This window comes from Aplidium turbinatum, chromosome 2 (assembly GCF_918807975.1).
Source record: "Aplidium turbinatum chromosome 2, kaAplTurb1.1, whole genome shotgun sequence".
NCBI classification, from domain to species: Eukaryota; Metazoa; Chordata; class Ascidiacea; order Aplousobranchia; family Polyclinidae; genus Aplidium; species Aplidium turbinatum.
The window spans coordinates 54,106,961-54,132,618 of record NC_137473.1 but is presented as its reverse complement, the minus strand read 5'-3'; the positions used below and the strand labels follow the sequence as shown (position 1 = coordinate 54,132,618).

The 25,658-nt window shown below is 38.7% G+C and overlaps 3 protein-coding genes across 3 annotated transcripts; all 3 read left to right on the top strand.

Moving 5' to 3' along the window:
- The first annotated feature begins 244 nt into the window (after window positions 1–244).
- On the top strand, window positions 245–7,414 carry LOC145764776 (RNA helicase aquarius-like). The gene is made up of 3 exons (XM_082576449.1): window positions 245–3,699; window positions 4,432–4,727; window positions 5,007–7,414. Exons 1-3 carry the CDS (start codon window positions 274–276, stop codon window positions 5,707–5,709), a joined length of 4,425 nt encoding a protein of 1,474 aa, XP_082432575.1. The 5' UTR covers window positions 245–273; the 3' UTR covers window positions 5,710–7,414.
- A 3,746-nt stretch (window positions 7,415–11,160) lies between these two features.
- LOC145786865 (GTP-binding protein 1-like) lies at window positions 11,161–15,526 on the top strand. Its single transcript, XM_082598607.1, has one exon. It carries the CDS (start codon window positions 11,284–11,286, stop codon window positions 13,138–13,140), a length of 1,857 nt encoding a protein of 618 aa, XP_082454733.1. The 5' UTR covers window positions 11,161–11,283; the 3' UTR covers window positions 13,141–15,526.
- Window positions 15,527–15,529: 3 nt separating this feature from the next.
- LOC145786871 (transmembrane emp24 domain-containing protein 1-like) lies at window positions 15,530–18,623 on the top strand. Its single transcript, XM_082598614.1, has 4 exons — window positions 15,530–15,723; window positions 16,337–16,434; window positions 16,523–16,718; window positions 17,393–18,623. Exons 1-4 carry the CDS (start codon window positions 15,562–15,564, stop codon window positions 17,609–17,611), a joined length of 675 nt encoding a protein of 224 aa, XP_082454740.1. The 5' UTR covers window positions 15,530–15,561; the 3' UTR covers window positions 17,612–18,623.
- The last annotated feature ends 7,035 nt before the right edge of the window (window positions 18,624–25,658 follow it).

Here is a 25,658-nt window from a genome sequence, read left to right as displayed (position 1 = left end):
GCCGAGATTACAACATAATCTTTTTTGTTTATTGCAATAACGATGATGATGAAAATCGATATATAATGGAGACATATTGTTGAAATTTTAAAATGTAATTTTTAAAAAGTTTTTAAATATTTCTTTTCAAGATAACTAAATTTATATGTTCTTTGTGCTGTAATTTATAACTAGCCCATTTATAACTATAATTTATAACTATTAAGTTACACTCATGTTTTTATTTGAAAGGTTAAGTTGTTATTTGAAAGAGTGAGGTGTACTTAAAGCAAGATGGCTACTCGCACTGCAGGTGCTCCCACCACTCAGCAAATGATGCATGATCGGTTGAGTAAAATGGCAGCGGCCAATTGGTGTGAAGCTGCATTGCAAAAACAAGTAAAGTTTGATCTTGAAAAAGTAAAGACTGTCTTTGCCAGTGACTTGGTAAAAAGTAATTTTGGCACAAGAAGAATAATGGTTTTGGAATTCAGTCAGTATTTAGAAAATTATTTGTGGCCAAATTACACACCTGAAAATTCTTGTCATGCTTATATAATGTCAATTGTGTGTATAGTCAATGAAAAGTATCGAGAAGCTGTTTCTGCTTGGGGTGCTTTCAAGAAGAAACCTCAGCATTTTGGATACTTTTTTGATTGTGTAATGAAATCTGTGTTGGACGAAAGCATCAAACTGCAACAAAGAACAATTTTAATTGTGTTTCTTGATCACTGCTATAACAGTCTTGAAATTGATGTTGTAAGACAGCAAGTTCAAAAAACTGTAACAATTGCAATGTGGCAATGTTTAATGCCATCACGGTTGCAGGCAGAACTAAAAAAAAATACCAAACTTTCCAAAGCATGGAAGTCTGTGTTGAAAAAAAATGCTAAAGCTGATGAAGAAACCAAGAAAACAAATGATTTTAATCGAACATTTTTGCAAAAATTGATGAACAACTTTTGTGACATGATTGCTGTTAAAGAATTTTCTGAAGAATTGATTAACTATTGTCAACGTTTTCTTGATTTGCTTATTGATCTCGACTCTTGTTTGCCAACAAGGAGGTGGTTTAACACTTTACTCACTGATTCACATCTTGTAGTGCGGTGCACTAAGTCTGCTTTATATCAAAATGATGATGTTTTTACACAACTTGTTGATTCAATTCAAATGTATGCCTCATTTGAAGTAAATGATTTGACGGGAGAACCTTTAACCCAGCAAGAAATGGTCTCAATTCATTATGAAAGAATGAGCCGACTGCAAAAGTGTGCTTTTGCTAAATTTTCTTCTTTGAAAGAATTTGCACTTGGTACAATTGCTCATGTTGACAAACGAGCATCCTTGATGAAAAATATGCAAGATCTTAGTTTAGAAGAACTGAAAAGATTATGCCAAGAAGTTAACATCAAGACACTTTCAACTGATACCAAAGATGCTGTTCTAGAAATGCTTGTTTCATACCATGAAAGGCGTCCATCTCAATTAGATGCAATTAATGCATCTCCATTGTATCCAACTGAAAATGTTCTATGGGATGAAAATTTGACTAAAACTGAAAAGTTTATGAATGATTCTTGCTTGGCCCTGCCTAAGCTCAACTTACAGTTTTTGACGCTCCACGATTACTTACTTCGAAACTTCAATTTATTTCGATTGGAATCAGCCTATGAAGTTCGTAATGATCTTGAAGATGTTGTTCACAAAATGAAACCGTGGCTTGCTGAAGATGGTTCTTGTGTCTTCAGAGGATGGGCAAGAATGGGACTTTCAGTTCAAACATTTTCTGTTGTTGAAGTTGCCAAACCGAACATTGGAGAGTTGTGCCCATCTCAAGTACGTGCTGATGTTGCTATTGCATTAAACATTCGTAGAGATGCACGAATGGAGTGGGAAAATCTTCGGAAACATGATATTTGTTTCTTGCTGTGTGTGCAACCGATTCCCAATGCTCCCAAATCCACACCAGGTAATCGAGTTCCATTTGAAGAGCGGTTTAATGTTTTGGTGCGTGGTTGTGAAATCGAGGGCATGTTAGATGAAGAAGGTCATGTCATTGAAGAGGGCCCAGAACCCAAGCCAGAAATCAGTGGGTACATCAGAACTTATCGTGTGTGGCTTGATACTAACCAGTACCAAACAGACATGCAAGCAGTTCTCAAAGAATCACTTCCAGATCCTTATGAATCCTTTAACTTGATTGTCCGAAGAAAGCCAAAAGAAAATAACTTCAAGGCAGTGTTGTCTACAATCCGTGGACTAATGAATACTCAGTGCGTCGTGCCTGAATGGTTACATGATGTGTTGCTTGGGTATGGTGATCCAAGTGCTGCTCACTATAGCAAACTTGCCCGGACTATCAATGGGTTAGATTGGAACGATACTTTCTTGAACATTGTTCATCTTCATGCTTCATTTCCAGAGCACAAAATAATCACAGATGAAAAAGACGATGACATGAAACCACCTTTCAAACTTCATTTTGATAAAAATGACGCACAAATTAGTGTAAGCTCCCATGTGATACCGAATCGAGGTCCGTATGCTCACAATGCTCCCAAAAAGAATGCCATTTTGTTTACGCCGACCCAAATAGAAGCTATTCGCTCTGGAATGCAACCGGGTCTCACAATGGTTGTGGGGCCGCCAGGTACTGGAAAAACAGATGTTGCAGTACAGATTATATCAAACCTTTACCATAATTTTCCTCAACAACGCACTTTAATCGTAACACATTCCAATCAAGCTCTAAATCAACTTTTCGAAAAAATTATGCAGTTGGACATAGATGAACGTCATCTTCTACGTCTTGGCCATGGTGAAGAACAGCTTGATACGGAGAAAGATTTCTCTCGTTATGGACGTGTAAACTTTGTTTTGGCCAAGCGCATGGAACTTCTAAAAGATGTGGGAAAGCTGCAAAGCAGTTTAGGAATTCCTGGTGATGTTTCGTATACTTGTGAAACTGCTGGTCATTTTTTTCTCTATCAAGTTTTGTCGCGCTGGGAAAAGTATGAGCGACAAGTGTTGGAAACAAAATCTATTGATGCTGTTAAGTCTGAGTTTCCCTTTCATCAGTACTTTGCTGATGTTCAACCTTTGTTCAAGGGAGTTGAATTTGAAGATGACTGGGATGTTGCAGAAGGCTGCTTTCGCTGTATCCGAAACATTTTCACTCAGTTAGAAGAGTTCAGAGCTTTTGAGTTGTTGCGATCAGGTCTTGACCGCTCTCGTTACTTGCTTGTTAAAAGTGCTAAAATAATTGCCATGACCTGTACTCATGCTGCCTTAAAACGACAAGATCTGACTGAGTTGGGATTTAAATACGACAATATTCTTATGGAAGAGTCCGCACAAATTCTTGAAATTGAAACTTTCATTCCATTATTGCTACAGAATCCATCAGACGGTTACAATCGCTTGAAGCGTTGGATTATGATCGGTGATCACCACCAATTGCCTCCTGTTGTCAAAAACTTGGCATTTCAGAAGTTCTCAAATATGGAACAGTCTCTCTTTGCAAGGCTTGTGAGACTTGGTGTCCCAACCGTTCAACTTGATGCTCAGGGTAGGGCCAGGCCGAGTATATGCAACTTGTACAGATGGAGATATGAAAAGCTGAGGGATTTGCCTCATGTTTTGGCTCAACCCGAATATAAATCCTTCAACCCCGGTCTTGTCTTTGACTATCAAGTGATCAATGTTGACGATTACCAGGCAAGTTTATTTGTTGATTTCTACGTTTTTACTTTTCACCGAATGTCCAGCTTCATGTTGTCAATTTTTTTTGCCAAAGAGACGTTTTTAAAGCAATTGCTTGTTGACTGTGAATTCGGTTTGTTTAAACGCGCTGCCCCGGCAGCGAAAAATTTTTTCCCACGAGATTTCTGTCTCATTTACATATGTTGGTAAAAGTTTGGATTAAAACCGTGTGAATGCAACATTTTCTCGTTGGCACAGTTGGTTCAGTGGTATCATCCTCGCCTAGTGATCGTGAGATCGAAGGTTCGACGCCCGACGAAGTCAAACTTTTTTTCTTTAAATTAATTTTTGCGGTGCACAAGAGCTTTTCAAAAAAAGTAGGGTTAGGGAAAGCTTATATTTTATTATCATTGCAGAATTTGATTGGTAAATAGTTATTTCGCAATCTGAATCAACCAATCTCTTAACACTTTCGGAAAATCTTACTTTTAGAGTGACTAGAATCAATGATACAGAAATCTCGTGGGAAAAAAATTTCGCGCCCCGGCACGTCTGTGCTTGCTACAACCACACTACAGTGTTGCTTGCATGAACATTCTTGCACAAAGATTTAGTGTTACACACATTTACCATTTCGTGTTATGTCATCTTACCTACCGTATGTATAGACACGCAATAAAACAATTACTGATGTCTATTCCTTTTCATATCTGAATAAAATGCTACAACAATGACTTCTTGTTGCAGGGAGTTGGAGAATCTGAACCGAATCCTTACTTCTACCAAAACCTGGCAGAAGCAGAATATTGCGTGTGCCTCTTCATGTACATGCGTTTGCTGGGGTATCCTCCTGATGAGATCACAATACTGACCACGTACAATGGACAGAAGCACTTGATTCGAGATGTCATAAGACAACGAGCTGGAAACAATCCTCTGATTGGCTGGCCCAGCAAGGTAACAACAGTGGATAGGTTCCAAGGACAACAGAACAACTACATCATCCTTTCGTTGGTTAGAACAAGGACTGTTGGCCATCTCAGGTATGATCGGGTTTATAACGTCACAACGTAATGTTTGTTCAGGAAATAGTGTTTTGTATAATGACCACGTGTAATAAGTTTTTATGCAAACTAATACATTTTATCAGGGTGTTGATTTATGCTTGTCCATTATCACAATCCACTAGCAGAGAGCTATCATTAAGTTTAAAAATCAGTAAAATGTTCATTCAAAATATTGTTACAATGTGTGTGAGCACAAAATCATCTGGAAATACTGAAAATCAGCTCAGGAAGTCAACAATCTTATGTTTGTTTCAGAGATGTTCGCCGGTTGGTTGTTGCCATGTCACGTGCCCGTCTTGGCCTTTACATTTTCGCTCGCGTCTCTCTCTTCCACAATTGCTTCGAGCTGATTCCAGCTTTTCAACAGTTGACTTCTCGCCCCATGCAACTTCACATCCTCCCGGAGGAGCGTTATCCTCCGTTCATGGCTCGTTCTACAGCCCAAATTCCTCTTGTGATGCAGGATATGACACAAATGCATCAGTTTGTGTATGATATGTACATTAGAATGGTTCAAACCATAAACAGAGAGGAGACGCGGGTTGAAGAGTCCCTCGCGGAACCTCCTCCTAAAGAAGAAGACAAAGAAGTTCAAGTGCAGGAAGAAGTTCCAATCACTTTTGAAGTCAAGGTTCCGGATGCTGAAATGAAAGAGAAAGGCCATCCAGAAGAAGACGCTGGGTCGGAGTCCAGTGATACTCATGAGCCTTCAGCCAAACGAGCCAAAGAGGAAGTTATTGATAAAAACTTTCAATCCTCTGATTCAACAACACCAGAGAAGACGGACAGCGCTTATAAACATTCTGTTCAAGAAGAGAACCTCAGTGAAGCTGATAAAAAGGCTCCTACAAATGAAAAGGCGTCAACCTTTGGCGAGAAACAAGCAGATTTTGAAGAAGACGAAAACAAAGAAGACGGTGCAGAAGATGCTTCTGCAGAAATAGAAAAAGGCAATTGACGTTATTGCTAAATCAGTGCTTGTGATATGGACCGCCATTTCATTTGCAGTGATTCTGTTTGGTGGAACATTAGTACCATCACCTGCACAGATCACACCAATTGACAAACATGGGCCATGCAGCTCAAGGCATATCCGGTTGTGTCCGAAATGAACTTCGATATTTTTAATGAGTAGAAAATGCGTTTTTTGTATTCACCGTTGCCATGTCTGTTATTAATTTCTATCAAGAAGTTTTGCAGGAATTGAACTCGCCATTTCACGAAAACCTCTTTTGTATCGATGTTGGTTTGTTGCAAAAGTCTTTGATTCGACTCGCCACCTAAATAGGCTATCTTTGTGTTTCTGGGAAGTTCAGCTGGCTGATAACTTGTAGGCTACGTCAAACATTAGATTGTTTTTGTAGTTAAATAAATTTTTTCAGTGAATTTTTACACAGAGGTTAATTTTACTTGTCAATGTCTACATTTGGAAATCTCTTGAAAGTTACATATCATCCAGGTTTTTCACATGCCTCTTATGTTTTTGCACAATCAGCGATTTCAATCCAACATAGCTCCAGGCCTACTCTTATTTTCAAAAATCACGAAATTAAAGGCTTTGTAGTTCACCTCAATGGCTCTACAAATTTTGCATTCTTGAACGCTAGTTGTCATATTTTTCATATTGCGTCAGATGCAGTGGCGTAGCCAAGGGGGGGGGGTTGGGGGTTACAACCCCCCCCCCCCCTTTGGCACGCGTGTGACGTCACGCTATTGAGAATGATGCTTTCAGTCTTAAAAAAATTTGCCTAATTTTAAACAAATCTGCATTAAAAGAGCGAGTTTTGCCAATACCAAACACTCAAATATCTCAGCCTGGAAGTAACAACAAGAAAACATAGAGACTTAGCTTTATTTCCGAAAAATGCCGAAAAAAAACATGATCTAATGCTTTTGCTATGCCACCGGACAGCACCATTTTACAGGAATATTCATACCCACATTTTTGTTGAAAATGCTCTCAAAATGCACCAAATTCAATGTAATTTTTCAAAATTTTCTGGGGGAGACCCCCCGCCGCTGGGTGTCGTCTTAGGCAACCCCCCCCCCCCCCTTTCCAAATTCCTGGCTACGCTACTGGTCAGATGGACCGCATTTTATTTGAGGAGCTAAAATAGAAGTGAGGAAAATAAAGTCTTAGATACTGTATTTCAATAGCACTTTATCATTTCTGACCAAATCGACCACACATTCATCACCTGCTCATTGCCTTTTTTATTATTTTGCTGTTTTAATTTTACAACGAGCACAAATACACGTGGGCTGGCCAACTTGGCTTTGTAAAAATTTTTGTTTCCTAAAAATTTTATAATTGTTTTGAAGATCAGCATGCGGTACCGTAGTTCTCAGTTTGTTTTTATTTCTGGCCATCACAACGAAAAACCAATATATGACAAACTTAGCAGAGGTCTAGAAAAAGGTAGTATACTTTCGAAGTAGGCCTACAGTAGCAATAGGCTACCATATACAGTAGAATTCGCCTATAACGGCTTCGTTTATAACGTCAATTCGCCTATTACGTCACATTTCGCTCGGTTCCGGCAGAATTCCTATCTTTTACATAGCCTACATTGTAGTTCGGCTACAACAGCATCGCCTATAACGTCAATTCGCATGTAACAGCACCCTTTACTGGTCCCCAGACGTCTTTTGTTCGTTTATAACGTCACTTTAAGCCATCACCTTCACCACGAACGGTCAGTCTTTTAATCCAGTTAGCGCTGCTGCTTGCAAAATGTCTTCTCTTTATTTTGCTACGTCGTTCTCAGTAGGGACTTTAAACTTTTTTCCCGCGTGAAAAACTATCACGTGTAAAAAACAGCTCTACAGCTGTGTCAAATCCGTGTCAAAACTGAAACAGCTCAAGATCAATGCCTTTTTTGCTAATAAACAATGAACTTTTCTACTACTGTATGTAACGAGCTGTGTTGCGCAAATTTCCTGTAGCCTACCTTTCGCTGTAGGTTATTTTTTTTAAACAATTTCTTTGTTTACTGTATTTTCTGCCAGCCCTTTGTCAGTTTGGTGGTACGCAGTAACCCTGATTGGATTATAGCCTACACCTCTTTCTTTAATCAAAAAACAGTTGTGGAATAGTTTGCGGTAGTTCGTCTACCGGTACTCTATAACGTCAATTCGGCCATAACATCAGTTTTTGTAAATCCCCTAGAGGTGCCGTTATAGGCGAATTCTACTGTATTTACATGATTCAGTTTATTTTAAAGGTTAGTTTAAAATCACTGTATTGATGATATTCTAACCCTACGGTACTCATAATGTTTATTCAAGATTTTATTATATGCTTTCTCGATGGAAGGCGGTGGCCAGATATAGTTGAATTTAAAGGCCTAAGTCAGAGACAAAATCGAGTTTTTATAAAATAAAGGTGTTAAAGCAGTAATTCAAGTCACAACCATTCTTTAATCGTCAGTAGTAGGCTAGCTAGCTGCAAATGTCAACTTTTCTGGTTATAAAATTAATTTGCGTTCTTCTGGTGACTATTTACTAGGTTACCTCGTGATGTTAAAGATGATAACTTGCTTTTTTTTTTTTTTTTTTTTTTTTTTTTAAAAACATCTTTAACATCACGAGGTAACCTAGTAAATAGTCACCAGAAGAACGCAAATTAATTTTATTACCAAATGCCTGGTGAACAGTCTCTCTCTGTTTTTCTGCTTATATTATAACATTACGGTATAAAATACGACATCCAATAAACTCAGTTTGTAATTAAGCTCACCTATTGTGATCAAAGGCAAGAAAGACAAACAAAAACATTCATGGGAAAGCTTCGATTTCTTACAGAGCACAACCCAAAGAACCGCAGTTGGCTGAAAATCGCTAATATTTATAGAAACTTTATTGACGTTATTTCGCACCCTTTTTTGTATGGTAGGCTAGTGTGTTTTTTATGTTCGTGGGCATAGTGGAAAGACTTTACTCTCAATCTGTTGGTTTTCTGTCAACGCTACCTATCGTACTGGAACCGGTAGGCTATAGCTTGATCTTGCTGTTCGTTTTGTTTTTTGTCATCAACGCGTCCAGGACGAAAAAGATAAGCTACCGTAGCCTACTAACTACAATAGTCGATGTAGGCCTACCAGCACTTTATTGAATGGGAAAGGTGGCAAACCCTTGAGAGGTTTAAAACGTGCCTGAATAGTAAATCATGTAATAGGCTATATGTCTGTAGGCTAGTTAGCACGGCCACAAAAAAAAACAAAGAGAAGCACACATGTATTAATAAATGAAAGCCTAATGAAAAGTGTTGAGGTTCATCATAATAATAATAACTTGGGATGGAGAAAGAAAGCCGGACAAAAAAGAAATCCATCCTCAGGCAAAAGCCCGTTCGATGTGGTTCAGTTCAGTTTATTTTTTGTTTTGTTGGCAAAAAAGAAAGAAACAAAAAGCAAAAATATACAAAAACACAAATAATTCGCACAACAAGGATGGCAGCGAAAAACCAGAAGGTCACCAAAGTCAGCTGCCACCCAAACATTTAAACAAAAGACCCAAAATTAAGAACATTAAAACCCAGGAGAGCAAAGTGTTGAGCTCATTTTATGGTCAGACTGCACATCACACGGTAGGCTACGCTACGACGATTGAAGTTCGAGATCCGTTCACAAAGTCAGTCGTTTATCATACTGAGTCTTTAGAGCAAATAAATTATAGGCTGTGATGCCCAACTTTTTACACGAGAAAATTTCGATATCAAGCGACGCAGGTTTGACTCTCGGGGCTCGGGGTGTGCGCTAACACAATTTTAAGACTGCTCTCCATTCAGCAGCACCTAGTAAATGAAGTAATTCACAAACGCAGCACCTCAACAACAAAATTAAACTTTACACTGACAATTTCGATGACTAGACCTGCGTCAGTAGTTTAAAGCTTTTACAATTATACGAAACTTGCCAGGATTAACCTATGAGAGCCTTTTTCACTCCGTTGGGCTCACAGTCGAAAGCCTGCATGTTCGACTCCAGCCACCCGCACTTGCTGTTGTTTCTCTAGGCAAGAAACTTTACGATAATTGCCTCTACCCAGTGATCGATTTCGAGTAATGGGTAGTACCAAATTTAAGTCATAAGGAGAGTAGACAACCGGAAACAGACATTGCTGTCGGCTGCAGCGTGGGTCAGGTGTATGTCGGAGGGCGTGCACCGATGCATAGCGCTCAAGTCCGCTTTCCCGCAATGCAGGATAAAGATAAACAAACAAACAAACAAGGATATACATTTTCTGGACCCGCTACTGTTTGCAATACTTTGACATGGTTGACTGGTCACTGAGGTGGCCCAATAGAGCTAAGCTTCGTTTCGGTTCAGGCTTACGGTTTCTGAACACAAGGTTACCGTGCAGTTTTACCATAGATTTTACTATCGTCTGGACTCACTGAAGTAAATTGTTTGATGTTGCACGTAATAATGCGCATAATGACGAAAATTACACCTTCCGCTGATTGCCTTACTCAAGTCAATATCAATACTATGATATTAGGGATGGTAAAAGTAGAGGGGTTGCTCACTCAAACAATAAGGTAAACAACTGGAGGGTCACACTCACAGTGTTATGATAAAATTTGGTGCAACTATAGCTTGAAGTCCACCGCAATAAGTTGCCTTCCCAGGTGCAGCGTATGTGATCTGTCCACGTGTGTACAAAGTATATATTGCCAAAATAAATGTATGGAAATACGTGATATGTTTATTAATAGGCTATTATTCGAGTTATGATAATGCAGCGGTGGACTTCACGCTACAGTGATAATGGTAGGTAGCGTCACACTACTGCAGTAAGGTTCTGCCGATGTTCTAGCACTCAAAATTTCAAGCAAAATATAGCATTTCATTTGATGAGAATAAAAAAAATCAAGATCAAGCGGCGCTGGTTCGACTCTCGGGGTGTGCGCTTGAGCAATGCACGTTAAGGACTGCTATCCATTCAGCGGCATCTAATGGATGGAATAGTTCCCCGGCAACAAGACTTCAACAATCGGAAACTTCACTCTGTCAATCTCGGTGACCGGGCCTGCGTCAGTGATTCAAAGCCTCTACAAGTATGCGAAACTGCCAGGATTAAGCTCTGCAAGAAGCTTTCCCAGTCCGAGGATAAAGATTCAATCAATCAATAAAGTTGCACAAAAGCAAAGAAAAATATTTGTAGTTCTGCCAATATTAGAATTTTGCAGTGACCCTCCAGTTGTCCATAATTGCAAGAAAAATCAGTAAAGTGAGTCATCCCGGTATTCCCTAATTGAAGTGTTGCGTTTAGGTTTTTTTCTCTTTTCTACAGCTGTTAAGCTAGAATATTTTGACCATCTTCGGAAAAAGATATAATATATATTTTGCTCAATTCTGTATGTTGCATATTGCTTCACTATAATTGTCACATTTTTTTTAGGTTCTTGCGCATTGTACCGTAGTTTTGTGTTTATGTTTGTTGCAACAAATGTGTGTTCATTTTTGTTAATTTAGCATTGCTATGAATTAAAATTTTTCTGATTATTGTCAAGGAAAGGCATAAAAAGATGAAAAAAGCCAACCATGGTAGTGATCCAACTAGTTCTTCAAGCTCCAAGCACATTGGCAGTCAAAAGCAGAATCATGTAAATAGTTTATTCGCACCAAATGAAGATGATTTTATGGAGGACTTGGAAGAGCAGCCATTGTTTTCTAAAATAATTCTTGTTAGTCCTGGTGATGATGAGTATGATCAGTTAATCCGCCAACTTCGCCAACGCATCATTGAGAATCAGGGAGAGTGTATATACTCAATAGGAGAATCTGATGTTGATGTTGAGAGTGGGCTGTCTGAGGATGAACTTATTCCATCTCGAGCAACATTGAAGAGTATAGCTGAAGCAATTGAATGTGAATGCACATTGCTACGGGAACGTATTGCTGATAAAGGAAAGGTAGAGGAATATTTAATTCGCAAAGTATATGAAGAAAATGATTTTCTTGAAGTTAAAGTTGCTGTTGTTGGGAATGTTGACGCAGGAAAATCCACTCTCCTTGGGGTTTTAACCCACTGTGAACTCGACAATGGACGGGGTTACTCGAGGCAAAAGTTGTTTCGTCATAAACATGAGTTGGAATCTGGGAGAACCAGCAGCGTTGGGAATGAAATTTTAGGTTTTAGTAGCAATGGCACAGTTGTAAATAAACCCAACAGCCACGGTGGTCACATTGATTGGAGCTTGATTTGTAAGCAATCATCCAAAGTGATTACCTTTGTCGATTTGGCTGGTCACGAAAAATATCTCAAGACCACAGTGTTTGGGATGACAGGTCACATACCTGACTTTTGCATGTTAATGATCGGAAGCAATGCTGGGATTATTGGAACAACAAAAGAACATTTGGGATTAGCATTGGCTCTCAATGTTCCTGTGTTTGTAGTTGTGACAAAAATTGACATGTGTCCTCCAAATATTCTTCAGGAAACCTTAAAGCTTTTAATAAAGATATTAAAGTCCCCTGGATGTCGTAAAATACCTGTTCTTGTGTCTAATAAAGACGATGTTATTGTCACGGCCACAAACTTTACTTCAGAAAGAGTTTGCCCTATCTTTCAAATCAGTAATGTCACTGGCCTAAATATTGATTTGTTAAAAATGTTTCTTAATCTATTGAACTGCAGAACGAAATTTAATGAAAAAGAATCTGCTGAATTTTTAATAGATGACACCTTTTCTGTTCCTGGTGTGGGTACCGTTGCATCTGGAACTGTAATGAAAGGAGTCATACACTCAGGAGAAAGCCTTCTTCTTGGTCCTGATTTGTTAGGAAAGTTTGAGCTTATTCAAATTAAAAGCATTCATCGTAAACGTATGGCTGTTCGAGCTGTAAGAGCAGGACAAACTGCAGCTTTTGCTTTGAAAAAGATTAAACGTTCAAGCATTCGAAAAGGCATGGTGATGGTTCATGCTAGAAGCAACCCCAAAGCAGTCTGGGAATACAAAGGAGAAGTATTGGTTCTTCATCATCCAACCACTATAAGCAACAAATACCAGGCCATGGTTCACTGTGGAAGCATTCGGCAAACAGCAAGCATATTAAGTATGACCAAAGAGCATTTAAGAACAGGAGACAAGGCTGTTGTGCAGTTCCGCTTTCTCAAAAACCCTGAGTATTTGAGAGAGGGAACAAAGTTTGTATTTCGTGAAGGAAGAACAAAAGCAGTCGGCACCATCACAGAACTTATAGAAGATGCCCCTGCATATCAGAGTCATTTAAGAAACTCTCGATCCTCCAAAGCTCGACTTCAAGCAACTAAACAAGACACAGAACCTTCTTCAGGGACTCGGCGAGGTGGAAGACGCTGGACTAACAGAACTTTTAACAATGCTGAAGTAAAAGAAAGTGTGCCAGTAGTACATTGACCAATAGAAGCACTGATCAATGATCATTACCAGAATGTAGAATTAGTTTACTTCCGTGCGATACTTCATTTTTTTATGTAACATGGGAAAGGTTTGGAATAACACTCAACTTTTTCCGTTTCCATTATTTTAAAACTAACTGCTCTTTTTACTTCTTTAGTTCCGTGGTCAACACTTTCATAAAAATAGAATTTAGGCATGGAAATTTGTTAAAACCGCTATCATTGACTCCATTTCATCAAGTAAAAACGTTTCCGATAATGTAGCTTGGATTTTTACTTAATTGATAATGATAGTTTGTCGAAATCTTTATCCTCAATCTGAGAATACCTCTTTGGAAGCTTAATTCTGGCAGTTACTTAAGCTAATTACCGTAGGTTATTTTTACCTGCTGGCTATTTTTACCTGTAATATAACATTATTTTTTAACTCAATTTCACAATGCTGGTGATATGATTAAATTTTTCTGTTTTTTTATCTGATTAGTGGTGCCATGCAGAACATGACAGTTTGAAAAAGCATTTAATCACGCTTTTGCTATTGAGTTGCATTGATGATGCAGTGAGAAAGAATCTGATTCAGAAACACATGTAGTGTGTGTATATGGATGATATTCGTACAATACCCAGTTTATTTAGTTGTTTCATTACCACACTGTAGCACCAAACATATTTTGTTTGTAAGTAGGTTGGTTGTTGGAGGGTATGTAGTAGACATAGTTATACGCGCCGACTTCCAGGGGGCGGCGCCCCCCGTAAATTTGTGGTTGAGGGGCAACAAAAATGGTTATTACAAGTGGTGCTTCAAAAATAAAATACTTTGCAAAGGAGATTTAGATCATTTAAACGGACTTAAAGAATGCCGAAAGCGAAAAACAGCCTATGTTGCTCTTGCCCGCAAAACAGCAGCTGATCGCATGGCTTTCTCTGGAACGTGAATTACTACTGAGATGCGCATGGCACGCATGCTCACAGTCACCCACTGCTTATCTTCCCCTTTCGATAAAAAACAGAAAACACTTCGCCGTTGTTAACGAAGGTAAGTAATTAGCAAAACGAGCGAAACAAGGTTAATAAAACTGATAACGGGTTTCCACTCTGCTTGGGATCATGACTTTTTTTGCGTTTTATTTCGATAACTTCACTGTCTTGATCGTTGTTATTCACTCACACGAAAAGGAAATGAATCGGCTTGTTTTCCAACTGTTCCAATTATGAGCTAACAATATCAAAATTTTTACCACCAGGCGTACTGCATGCTTAAAACTAATCGTTTCAAGCAGCGGTTCTAATAAATTCCGTTTTTAGACCTAGGTGTCAATGTAAGCAAGATAGTAAGCTTAATCAAAGACTATTTTAATTGAGTAAAATAGCGTTATGGTTATGACGTCATCACCTTTCTCGCTCCCAAGGTTTTTTGAAAAGTCGGCGCCTATGGACATAGTTTTGTGTGTTCAACAAATGATAAATTGTATTGTTCTTCTAAATTGATCAGTATGACCACACTTACAAGTAAATCTTTGTGCAATGTTAACTTGTGTCACACGGTGTAGTTTTCTAAAACTGTTTAATGTTGTGCTCAATTTCTACCTTTTCAATTTTAATGAGTATGTTCATGTACCTTTTCCAATTATTGATTTGCAAGTTGTTTTGTGATTGAAAACTTGCAACTCCGTTCATACTTTTGATCTGGTAATATTTTTCAACTAGAGTTTGACCTGAAATGTACATTAGTGTCATGCTTGAAATGTCAATGCTTCAATTGTCAACTTATGTTTTAACCCTGTTCGTATTCACAGAACAGTTGCATTTACTTATCAAGTAATGACGCACTGAATACTAAAAAGTTTGGGTGTTCATCAGGACAATTATCATTTTTAGCACCAGTTGCAACGTTCATCTGATGAAAGTGAAAAAGCTACAATAAACAGGTTGATTTGTTGCTTCACTAACTAATGACTATCACCGAAAGCTTATATATCTTTATTGTCTTAACACGCAGGCTTCATGCCTATTTGAACACAGTTGGAAACGTTATTGTAATTTAATTTCGTCTCGAATTTCGGTTGGCCTCCACTGCTTCGAATTTATGTTTAATGTTGGAAGTTTTTTTTACGTAATTCAATGTGGAAAGTAACCGCTCAAAAATATTTGGCCCACCCTAAAAATAATTTGTGTTTCCCTTTTTCTTGCCTTCAACCGCGCGGCAGTATATAACTTTGTAAATTTTATTTTGTATGTTATTCGCTCTGAGGATGCGCATTGTCATGGAGCGCGAAACGTCAGTAAAGCAATAAATTAACCTGTTTGTTGTTGCTTTTTCACTTTCATCAGATGAACGTTGCAACTGGTGCTAGAAACAATAATGACGCACTGTTTCTTTCAGACAGAGTATAGGTGTTTGTTAGTGTGAGATTGAAGAATGAAGTTTTTTTGTTGGAACTTATTTCTACTAGTGATAACAGTGTTTTCTTGTGCTGATGCCTTCCGTGATAACGACCTAACCGCAGAAGTTCCTCCAGGGAAGAAGGAATGCTTCTATGAACCCACCAAGTCCGGACATTCTTTAGAGATTGAATACCAGGTGAGGAACACCCAACCAGCAAATTGCTTAGTTTTAATTTACATCGGTTCAATTTCTGCAGACGGCGATTCAGTATATATAAAAAGGACCAGTTTTGTTGCCTGGACACACGGTCTTCTGTTAGATGCGATGTTTGCATCTGTGGTGATCGTTTAGGTTAGGATCCATGAGAGTTCCTCATTGAATTGTGCTGTCTCCGGCACAGGGATATCTGCTCCGGCATCCACTGGTTATATACTATACAATTATAGGGGTATACATAAGGATAGAGCTCAAGACAAACACATTAACAACAAACTAAAATTTGTAACTTCATGAAAGCTTGTGAGGTTGCAAAGAAAAGAGTTTGCGGTATATAACTTACTTTTTAAAGACCGTGTGACCGTTGGTCTTCACATCTTTATGTGTTTGCTACGTCTATATACTTACTTGAGCAAGATATTGGAAATCACTCAAGAGTTGTTATTAATTCCACTATTGATGACGGTCTTATAATCCTTTTGATAATCTCACATATAGCTTGAAGTAGTGAGTTGTGACAACGAAAAGGCTTTGTACTCCAAATCAATTTCGTCTTTTTTGCAACATCAAACTCACAGCATTCTTCACGCAGGTCATCGACGGTGGAGATCTAGACATCGATTTCCGCGTCAGTGGTCCCAAGGGGAATCCGATCGTCACTGAGTTTCGACGGAATGATGGAATTCATACGTAAGATGGCCGCTTTCGCGTCGACTTGGAGTTGGGTGTGCAATTGTGCAATGTGCATGCATTCCTTATCACAACTTTTCATTCCCAGAATTGAACCAACTGAAGAAGGAGATTACGAAATCTGTTTCGACAACTCCTTCAGTCGCGTTACAAAGAAGAGCGTCTTCTTCGAGTTCATCATCGACAATGGCAACGAAGAGGATGAGCTGGATGACAACGATGGAGAATGGAAGAAGTTTGTTTCACCTGACGAAACATTCGGAGACAAACTGACCGCCTTAGATGTACGGTGACAGATAGTTTGGAATCACTTTTGTCTGTCGTCTGAACCAGACTTATCGAAGTCGCGAACCTAAATGGGGTCGCAAATTGTAATTTTTGAAATTGCGAAACAAATTAAAAGTAGAACTATAAGAAATCTCGGAATGGCCCGTTTCGGTGAGTCCGATCCCTTAACGGGGGATTTTTTCAATTTTTTTTTTAAATTATTGAGTACCGTAGCCTAATTATCATTGCCGTTTTAGGGTTAGGGGTTAGGGTTAGAGGTTAGGAACTCACCGAATCGGACTCACCGAATAGTAACAGACCCGACTTGTATCTTCCAAGCAATATGTATAAACAGGGACCACATATGGGCCTATGAACAAATGTGTCACTTGGCAGCTGAAGCTGAACGAATTCATGATTCTTAATAATGAAGGTGCAATGGCAAGCATTCGTGTTGCGGTCAATTCTTGACATGTCAAATTTCACTAACTCGCTTATGCACAATTGTGTTTGTTGCAAACGTCCGTTCGATAGTTACAACCTGTGTAGTCTTGATGCAACCCTGACATAACGATGATACTTGTTTCAATGCAACTCTGACATAACAATGATATTTCTTTCAATGCAACTCTGACATAACAATGATATTTCTTTCAATGCAACTCTGACATAACAATGATACTTGTTTCAGGATACAATGCACACCATCAAGGGGTATATGGCCAAAACCATCCAGTTGCAAAACCTGCTGCGTGCTCATGAGGCCAAAGATCGGAACATTGTCGAGAGGAATTTCACACGAATTAACTTTTGGTCTGTCGCCAACATAATCGCCATGTTGCTCGCAGTCGGGCTTCAGGTGTACATGGTAAGAAATATGTTCAGCGACAAGCGGAAAGTTCGTACATAACTTTTAACACTCCTTTCTGCCGAAACTTGTTGTTTGTCTCTTTGCTGATGAGAACGTGCAACTTTTCTAATTAATCTCACACTTTCTTCACAAGCACAGCCAATTTCAAATCAACACTCAGTTCAGTTTGTTTTTATTTCTGACCATCACAACGAAAAAACAATATATGACAAACATAGCAGAGGTCTAGAAAAAGGTAGAACGTTACCACATTACAATGTAGTCTGCGCTTTATAGTTTCAAAAGTTAAGTGCATTGAAAAATATCAGTTACGAAAATATTTGCAAAATCCTGTTCAATTGTATAGCGTTTGACGATATTAGAAAATTTTATGTACTGTTTGTTTTTGTTGCTACTTTTGTGGCTGTATATTGAGACTTGTCTCCAAGGAAATTTAAAACTAAATCTTTTCGATTTATTATTTACACGAATCCGCGTTCTGCTATTTTGTCTGTTACACGCAGTGTACTTTGTGCAGTTTTATTAAAATTACTGGGTTTTTTTACCGAATCTCGTAAAATTATCACTTTCAACCTTATATGATGATGATGATGATGATTGGCTGATGCTCTTCAGTCACCTGCCATCCGTGTTGATGGCATTTAATTACTTTCTTTTTAGTTCACTGCAGCTTGGAATAAATTTGCCAGCAATAACATTTCACAAACCTTGAATATTTTCACACTTAGTGTTCTTTTAGTGCGATGTTAATTCATGCAATTAGTTTATAGTTTATTCATGACAGTTAAAGATTATATATTGCCTTATTTGGTTAATTTTCCTTTTTTTTTTTGATTTTCCGAACGAAAAGTCCTGACTAAGTTTTTTTTGCAGTTTTTTTTCAAACTTTCAAAATCGTTTTGTTGTCTTGAACGTTCGGGCAATGTGTGCACTTTGTGCTTGCTTGCATTGATATATTATTCGGCATTCTCTAAACGTCAGTTATGTTATTCATATTTTATAATGTGGCAGTAGGCTGTGCATTATCCAATACACGAGTTGAAAGGATGAAGTTGGCGTGAAGCGAGACATCACCTAGTTGACAACCAAGTTTGCTTTCAAATGTTGCCCGGTACAAAAATGTTCGTTGTTTTAAGCAAATTGTATCATAATAAGAATAATTTATGTCGCGTTTGCTGTGAGTTTCTCATGTAGCCTACAGTTCTCCTGTAGCCTACAGTTGCACAGCCTACTGAAAAGGCTGCAATGTAGGCCTAATATCAGCATCAGGAGGCAGTCTGCTCGCGTAGCCGACTGTGTGCACGAAGGCAGCGCAAGATCAAACTGCGCTGGTTCGCTCTCGAGGTGTGCGCTTAAGCAACGCATTTAAGGACTGCTCTCAGTACCTGGTGGCAGGGATGGAGGAACCATTTTAAAAGTAGGTGGGCCCAGAGGCGCAGCAGTCAAAGTCAAATCCAACTTCTGGGGGGCGAAGCCCCCAGACTCCCCATAACATCGTGGCATTCCTAATATTTAAAATCGTTTACGCTAGGAGTCGGCAACCTACGGCCCGACAAGAAAAATTATCCGACCCGCTGCTCCTTTACAAATTATAATAATACGTGGCCAGGCCAGTGGTTTATTACAGTATAATCGAATGGAGGAACAAGTACTTTTCATTAATCATTTTAGTAGACCCACGTCTTTGATTTGCAGCGTTTACGGTTTCTGTTTGTATAAACAAAGAATTCAACATAAAGCGCCATTATGATACAAAACATATTATTTTTTTCAAGTTAATGGGTCAAACAAGGAACGGCAAAGGTAATCTACTCAAAAATAACTTTAACACAGCAAATTTCTCTATTACAAAGGAAAGGAAAACCAATGAGTCGGAAAATTCTTTTGCTCGCTACAAGGTAGCACAATCAATAGCAAAAGACAAGAAATCGTATAGTGATGGAGAATTTGGGACAAGGTGTAAGATGATGTTATTGAACTCTGAAGACATACGTCCAGAGAAAAAAAAAAACTAAGTTAGTTTTCAGATATTGGCCTAAGTCTTTCAACAAGAACCGTAACTCGACAAAAGAAGAGATATCGGAGAACGTAACATCTAGCAAAAAGTTATTGTAGCCTATATCTACAGTTTTTCGCAATGGCAATAGATGAGAGCACAGACACGACAGATAGGCTAAGCTTTCAGCTGAGTTGGCAGTATTTGTGCGTGCAGTCAACAAAGATTTTGATGTGTTAAGAATTTGTTCAGCTGATTCCCGTCTAGGATATTACTAGCCCATATTCTGAAGGCATTAGGCTACTTCAACGCCTTGAAATCATGCCTCTGAATCTATGAAAACTGGTATTAATAGGCTACGGCCCGCCAAGACCATGTAAACTTTGGCTTTGGCCCGCTGTTGGAAAAAGGTTGCCGACCCCTGGTTTACACATTGCGTTTTCATAATTGTTTTTCATGCCAACAGGCAAAATTTTCCATTTTTGGGCCGGATTTGGTCAAAAAATGTACAAAATTGTTGAATTGCTCTATAGCGCTGTACAAAATGTGTCGATGTACACACAAATAAAAAGGCAACAATACACACACAGTTATAATACCACCTGGGAGTAATAGTATGCAGCATTATACAGTAGGCTACGTGCATACGTAATGATATCACTGTTCTAATCATAGAGAGCATAGAGAATAATAATTATATTGATTGATAGGTTACTCCACCAGTCACACGCAACCACACCCACACGTGCTGCACATCAATAACATCAATGTTTTCTTTGGGGTTTTCTTTGCCTGCCTTGCTCTTTGCTATGAGCTAAACGCATCAAGACGTGTTCCCCTTACGACCATCAGCACTCTTGATAACGCACCATGGCCGATCTTCATAGCAACTGTCCATACAAATCTTCAATATATCAGCTAAAGTTATGTAGGCTAATAAAGTTATAGCCTATATATGTTTATTTGTTTTGTAACATTTTTTATTTTTTTATTTTCCCTTTATATCTTAAATTTTTCTGAAGGTGTTGCGACCGTGCCAAATTTTTTTCAACTCAATAACTTACTTCGATCACAAGCACGTTTTAACGTTCGCGTTTTGTCGCTTCTACCTTTTTCTTGACCTTTGCTATGTTGACGTGTATTGTTTTGATATGATGGTCAGAAATAAAAAAACAACTGAACTGAATAATGGACTCAACAGAAAAGTTTGAAGATTGGATTAGATATAATTAATTAAACTAGTGTGTATCAAATGAGTGAAATTTTTTTTGTAACTCCCCCTCTGATTTGCCGTTTTCGCTACCTTTTCAAAGAAACTTGGCTTTCAAAAGTGGGTGGGCCAGGCCTACCCAGAAAATAAAGTAGGTGGGCCCAAGCCCACGAGGCCCACGTGGTTCCTCTATCTCTGTCTGGTGGCTGTAATTACTCAACAGACTTCATCGAGCGGAAGTTTCACCATCCCAGTCTCAGTAACATTCTGTCAATCTTAGTAACCGGGCCTGCGTCAAGAGCCTCTACAAGTTGGCTATGCAAAACTACCAGAAATAACCTATCAAGGCTTTGTCAGTCCGAGGATAAAGATTCAAGAACCAAACCAAACTGAAAACATTTACGTGCTACTAAAGTGGTCGAAGATTTTAAGAATAAATTTAAGTTAGTAGCAGTAGTCCAATTTTAATCGGGTGATGTACCCATTACCGAGGGTGGCCGGACTTCGATCTGTCTAACGCGTCCTCTCTTGTCAAACTCACCTTGCTGCTTTCCTCCTCAACTTGCCTTTTCCACGTTTTCTTGGGTCTTCCTTGTTTTCTACGACCCTCCACTCGCAACTCAAGCGCTTTTCTCAAAACATCTTCATCCCTTCTCAAAACATGCCCATACCGCTTCATTTCGCCTTCGCCAACTTATCAACATTTTCCTATCAACTCCAGGAATACAATATCTGAAAAACGGTGTTCAAAGTAACTCCGACATTTTAAAAGACCCCTCAGCTACTAAAAAATACTGAATTACAAAATATCTACTAAACATAACTAAAAAATCTTTGCAATCACAAATTCTTGCGCTATTTTAAGCAACTGAACAAAAAAAAAACACGGATAAACACTTGAAAACACACATGAAAGTGTGGGCATTTTCCTTCGGCAGTAGCCTACTAAGTAAACGAATTGTTTTTTGCTATGAGCGCTGACGCGCGCAAGCAACGTGATCTCGAGGTAAAAACTTTTTTAGGATGAAATTGTGTCTAACTATCCATGGCCAGCATTTTTTTGAAAGTTAGTTTTCCAATATCCAAGTAAATAACAAAAAATGGCCTATACCGCCTGGTCAAAATTTTGAAAAGGTTTCAAAGTTACCCTCGCGTCCACAGTAGGCTAGCCTAACTCCAGTTCACGGGTACCAATTTAATCAAACAAACCAAATGACAACGACAGTTATCAACCAGCAAAAATACACGAGCCGCAGTGAAATCGTCAAATCGATAACAGTCACAGTACTAGGCCTACGGTTGGCTAACTAACAGATGAAAATTTTGGGACGGACGACAATAAGTAGCCGTTTGCATCAAAATCTTTTAGCTGTTAATCAGTCCCTCAAAAAAATTCGAATCAAAATGAAGTTATCCACAACTTTAAGAAGCAGGAAAGAATGCAGGCTATTGATGGACAAACTCTTTTACTGATGTTCCTTTTGCAAAATCAACGCTTCATTACAACTTAACTACCGTATCAAATTGGAACAATGAGGAAAAGCAAAGGAGAATTTCCGGAGTAAATGAAAGTCACAAAGTCTCAAAATGTAGGCATTTAAGATTGCTCCCCATTCAACAGCACCTAGTGGATGGATTAATTTCCTGGCAACAACATTTCAACAATCGCAAACTTTCCTCTGCCAATTTTGGTAACTGGACCTGCGTCAAAAGTCAAGTCAAGTCAAGTCAAGTCAAGTCAATTTATTTTGTTTTAACAGCGCCATATATTAACAAACAATCAGAGTAAAATGTAGTTGTCAAAACAATGCATTGTACAACTGTTGGTTAGATTATGGCGCAATCAGGATGGTAGCGAAAGACCATAAGCAGTCATCTAGTCAGCCACCACCCCGTCACAGTAAATCTAACTACACATTCATACACAATAGTGTGCAGAGGCAGGCACACTACTTCATTGAATAAAAAGGTTCGCCACTGAGATTGAAAAACAACTGCTGTTGGTTTGAATCTGCATCCTCAAACTGAGTAAGCCGAGGATGAAGATTCAAACCAGCGACCAAGAATTAACCAACGACCAATAAGTGATTGTGTGCTATAATAGGCTACAGCACTTGCGAAAGTTTTCTTGAAATAACGGGGAAAAACGTGAATACAAAAGGCTCTACAAGTATGCGAAACTACCGGGAATTACCTATCAAGGCCTTGTCAGCCGAAGATTCAAAACCAACCAAACAACCAAGGGCTACACAACAGCCTATTCAGACAAGTTCCCTAAGACAAGTGTACCGTATCAGGTCTTTTTTTAACAGATGCCTAGTTGTAGCCTACAATATAGCCTAGGTATTTTTTAATATTGTGGTAAAAGTGGGCAGAATTAGTTGTGATATGGGCCCATAATTGGAACACTTTTTCTTGGAGCCAAATTAAAACAATTAGGGTAGCTATCTTGAACGAATTTTGATCTATTACTATAGGCCTATAGACTACTTCTTTATCAGGCAGAGCTGTGACTGTGCTCTCTGGGTTGAAATCCCTTTGTTGGGGTTTTGCCTAGGCTTGAGTAACGCAGTTATCTGCTTTTCTATTCAGCGACACTCAGTTGATGGATTCATTCACAAACAACAACGCTTCAACAAACTTTAATCTAAAGTCTTGGATGTCAGTGATTTAAAGCTTTCTACAAGTAGGTCCGAAGCTATCAGGATTTGGCTCACCAAAAAGCTCGCTCAGTCTGAGGAGCGAGGATAGAGATTTCCACAAATAAATTTTCACCCTAATAGCTCAGTTGGTTAAGCGCATGACTTTACAAACAAAGAAACTATAGGATCAAGCGGCGGCAGTTCAACTGTCGGGGTGTGCGTTTGAACAGCGCACTTCCAGGATAGCAATCATTTATCGTCACCTAACGGATGAAATAATACACAGAGAACAACACTTCAACTAATCGAAAACTTCATTCTGTCAATCTCGGTGACCGGGTGCATCAGTAGTATGTGAAAACAGCAAGGATTAAGATCTCAAACGCTTCTTCAGTCCGAGGGTAAAGATTCAATCAATCGAGAAAAAGAACATTTCTTAGATTTTGAAGTCTTTCAATTTCGCAAAAATTATTGAAAGACTTTTTTTTGCAAAGCAGAATGCAGAAAAGCAAATTGAGGTTGGCTCTTGGGTGGCTGAGACTAAGTTAAAAAAAAAAAAAAAATTCAATTCAATTTATTTTTCATTGCTGGCGCGAATGTCGGGCGGTAGACTTGTTGAGTGTAGACTTAGGCGCCTAGGCGGGTTGGCCTACTTAAAAAATTATAAAGTCATACAATCGTGTGGAAGTAGTTAAAAAGTTTTTATGCATCTATAATCATCATATAATAAAATAATATATCTAAATATTTAATATGCAACTTATTTGTGAACACCAAAAAATTCAGTTACTGCAGTGGAACCTCTCCAACAACTGGTCACAGCAAGCTGCTCAGCAGGCTTGCCAGATTGGCCCTTTTTAGAGGTAGTTGGCCCCCAAAAAAATTGTTTGGCCCCTTGGCCCTTTGTTTTCAATATTTGGCTCTTTTTGGAAGCAGTTGGCACATACTATCAAACTAGCTATTTAAATAAATGTCTTTCGGAAATTGAGACTGAAAAGTGTTATAACGATTTTTTAGACAGTGTTAAGCTGACATTGTTTATGCCAATGCCAAAGATTCGAGTGGAAACACTGTAGAAGATGAAGATTTGGAATTGTTCTTATAGAATGTAGACTGTGTTGTTGAAATGTTGTAACGTTATTGACGTTGTTAACGTTGTTATGTTTTATTAGCAACGTTATTAACATTATTGAACAATTTGGCTCTTTTTTACCCAGTTTGGCCCTTTTTTCGACATCATTTGGCTCTTTTTCTCAAAAGCTGTCTGACAATCCTGCTGCTCAGTTGTTTTAAAGAGGTAGGCCTACTTTGGTAAACGGGTTTAACCTGCTATACTTGATAGTAGCCTGAGTTGCTAGTTTGAGCAATGGTTAGTAATGAAGGATAGTTCTTGTTTATATAGTATTTTGTGTAAATTTGGGCTGCTTTTTTGTAATGGGATGCAGGGCCGGATTTAGCTGATGGGGCTCCGGAGCACTTTTAGATTGGGGTTCCCCCATTCAAAAAATTTTTTTTGCGTTTGGCGCGAAAACCACATCTACGTCTACAGTAGCATTAATCCAGCAACTGCAAAGCATTTTGGAGAAACTTCAAAGGCTGAAAGAAAAAAAAAACACAAAATTACATTTTTTCCACGTCGGGGGCCCCTTCAAAACAGGGCCCGGGGAACCTGCGCCATCTTCCCCCCTAAATCCGGGCCTGATGCCATGCAATAATTGGACTACATTTTAGTAGCAGTGAAAAGTATATAGCAATTTCTTAAAAATGAATCGTTAAAGAATATAAAAGGAAGTGGCTACAGTTACAGCGCCGTAAATACAGCTGTTCCATGCCTTTTTTTTTAATCTTTACGTCGCTTTTACTGCGCATGCGCGCTGGTGCATATTTTTTCTTCTTTCTCCAAAGAACAAATGAAAAAAAGTGCATATATAACTTCTAAATTCAACCGCTTTTGCCAAATAAATCTGTGGCGCATACGATTTTTGTCTGGCTCTTACTCACAAGGATATGAGTTCGATACCACCAAGAGGTGTTTCTTTTTTTAAACTAAATTCGAACCCGAAGTGACTCAATCGTTAGGCTACGCATTTTTGTTGCCGTTCAGTTCAGTTTGTTTTTAGTTCTGACCATCACAACGAAAAACAATATATGACAAACATAGCAGAGGTCTAGAAAAAGGTAGAAGCGACAAAACGCGGACGTTATGGCGTGCATAATAGCAAATCTGGACAATCAGTT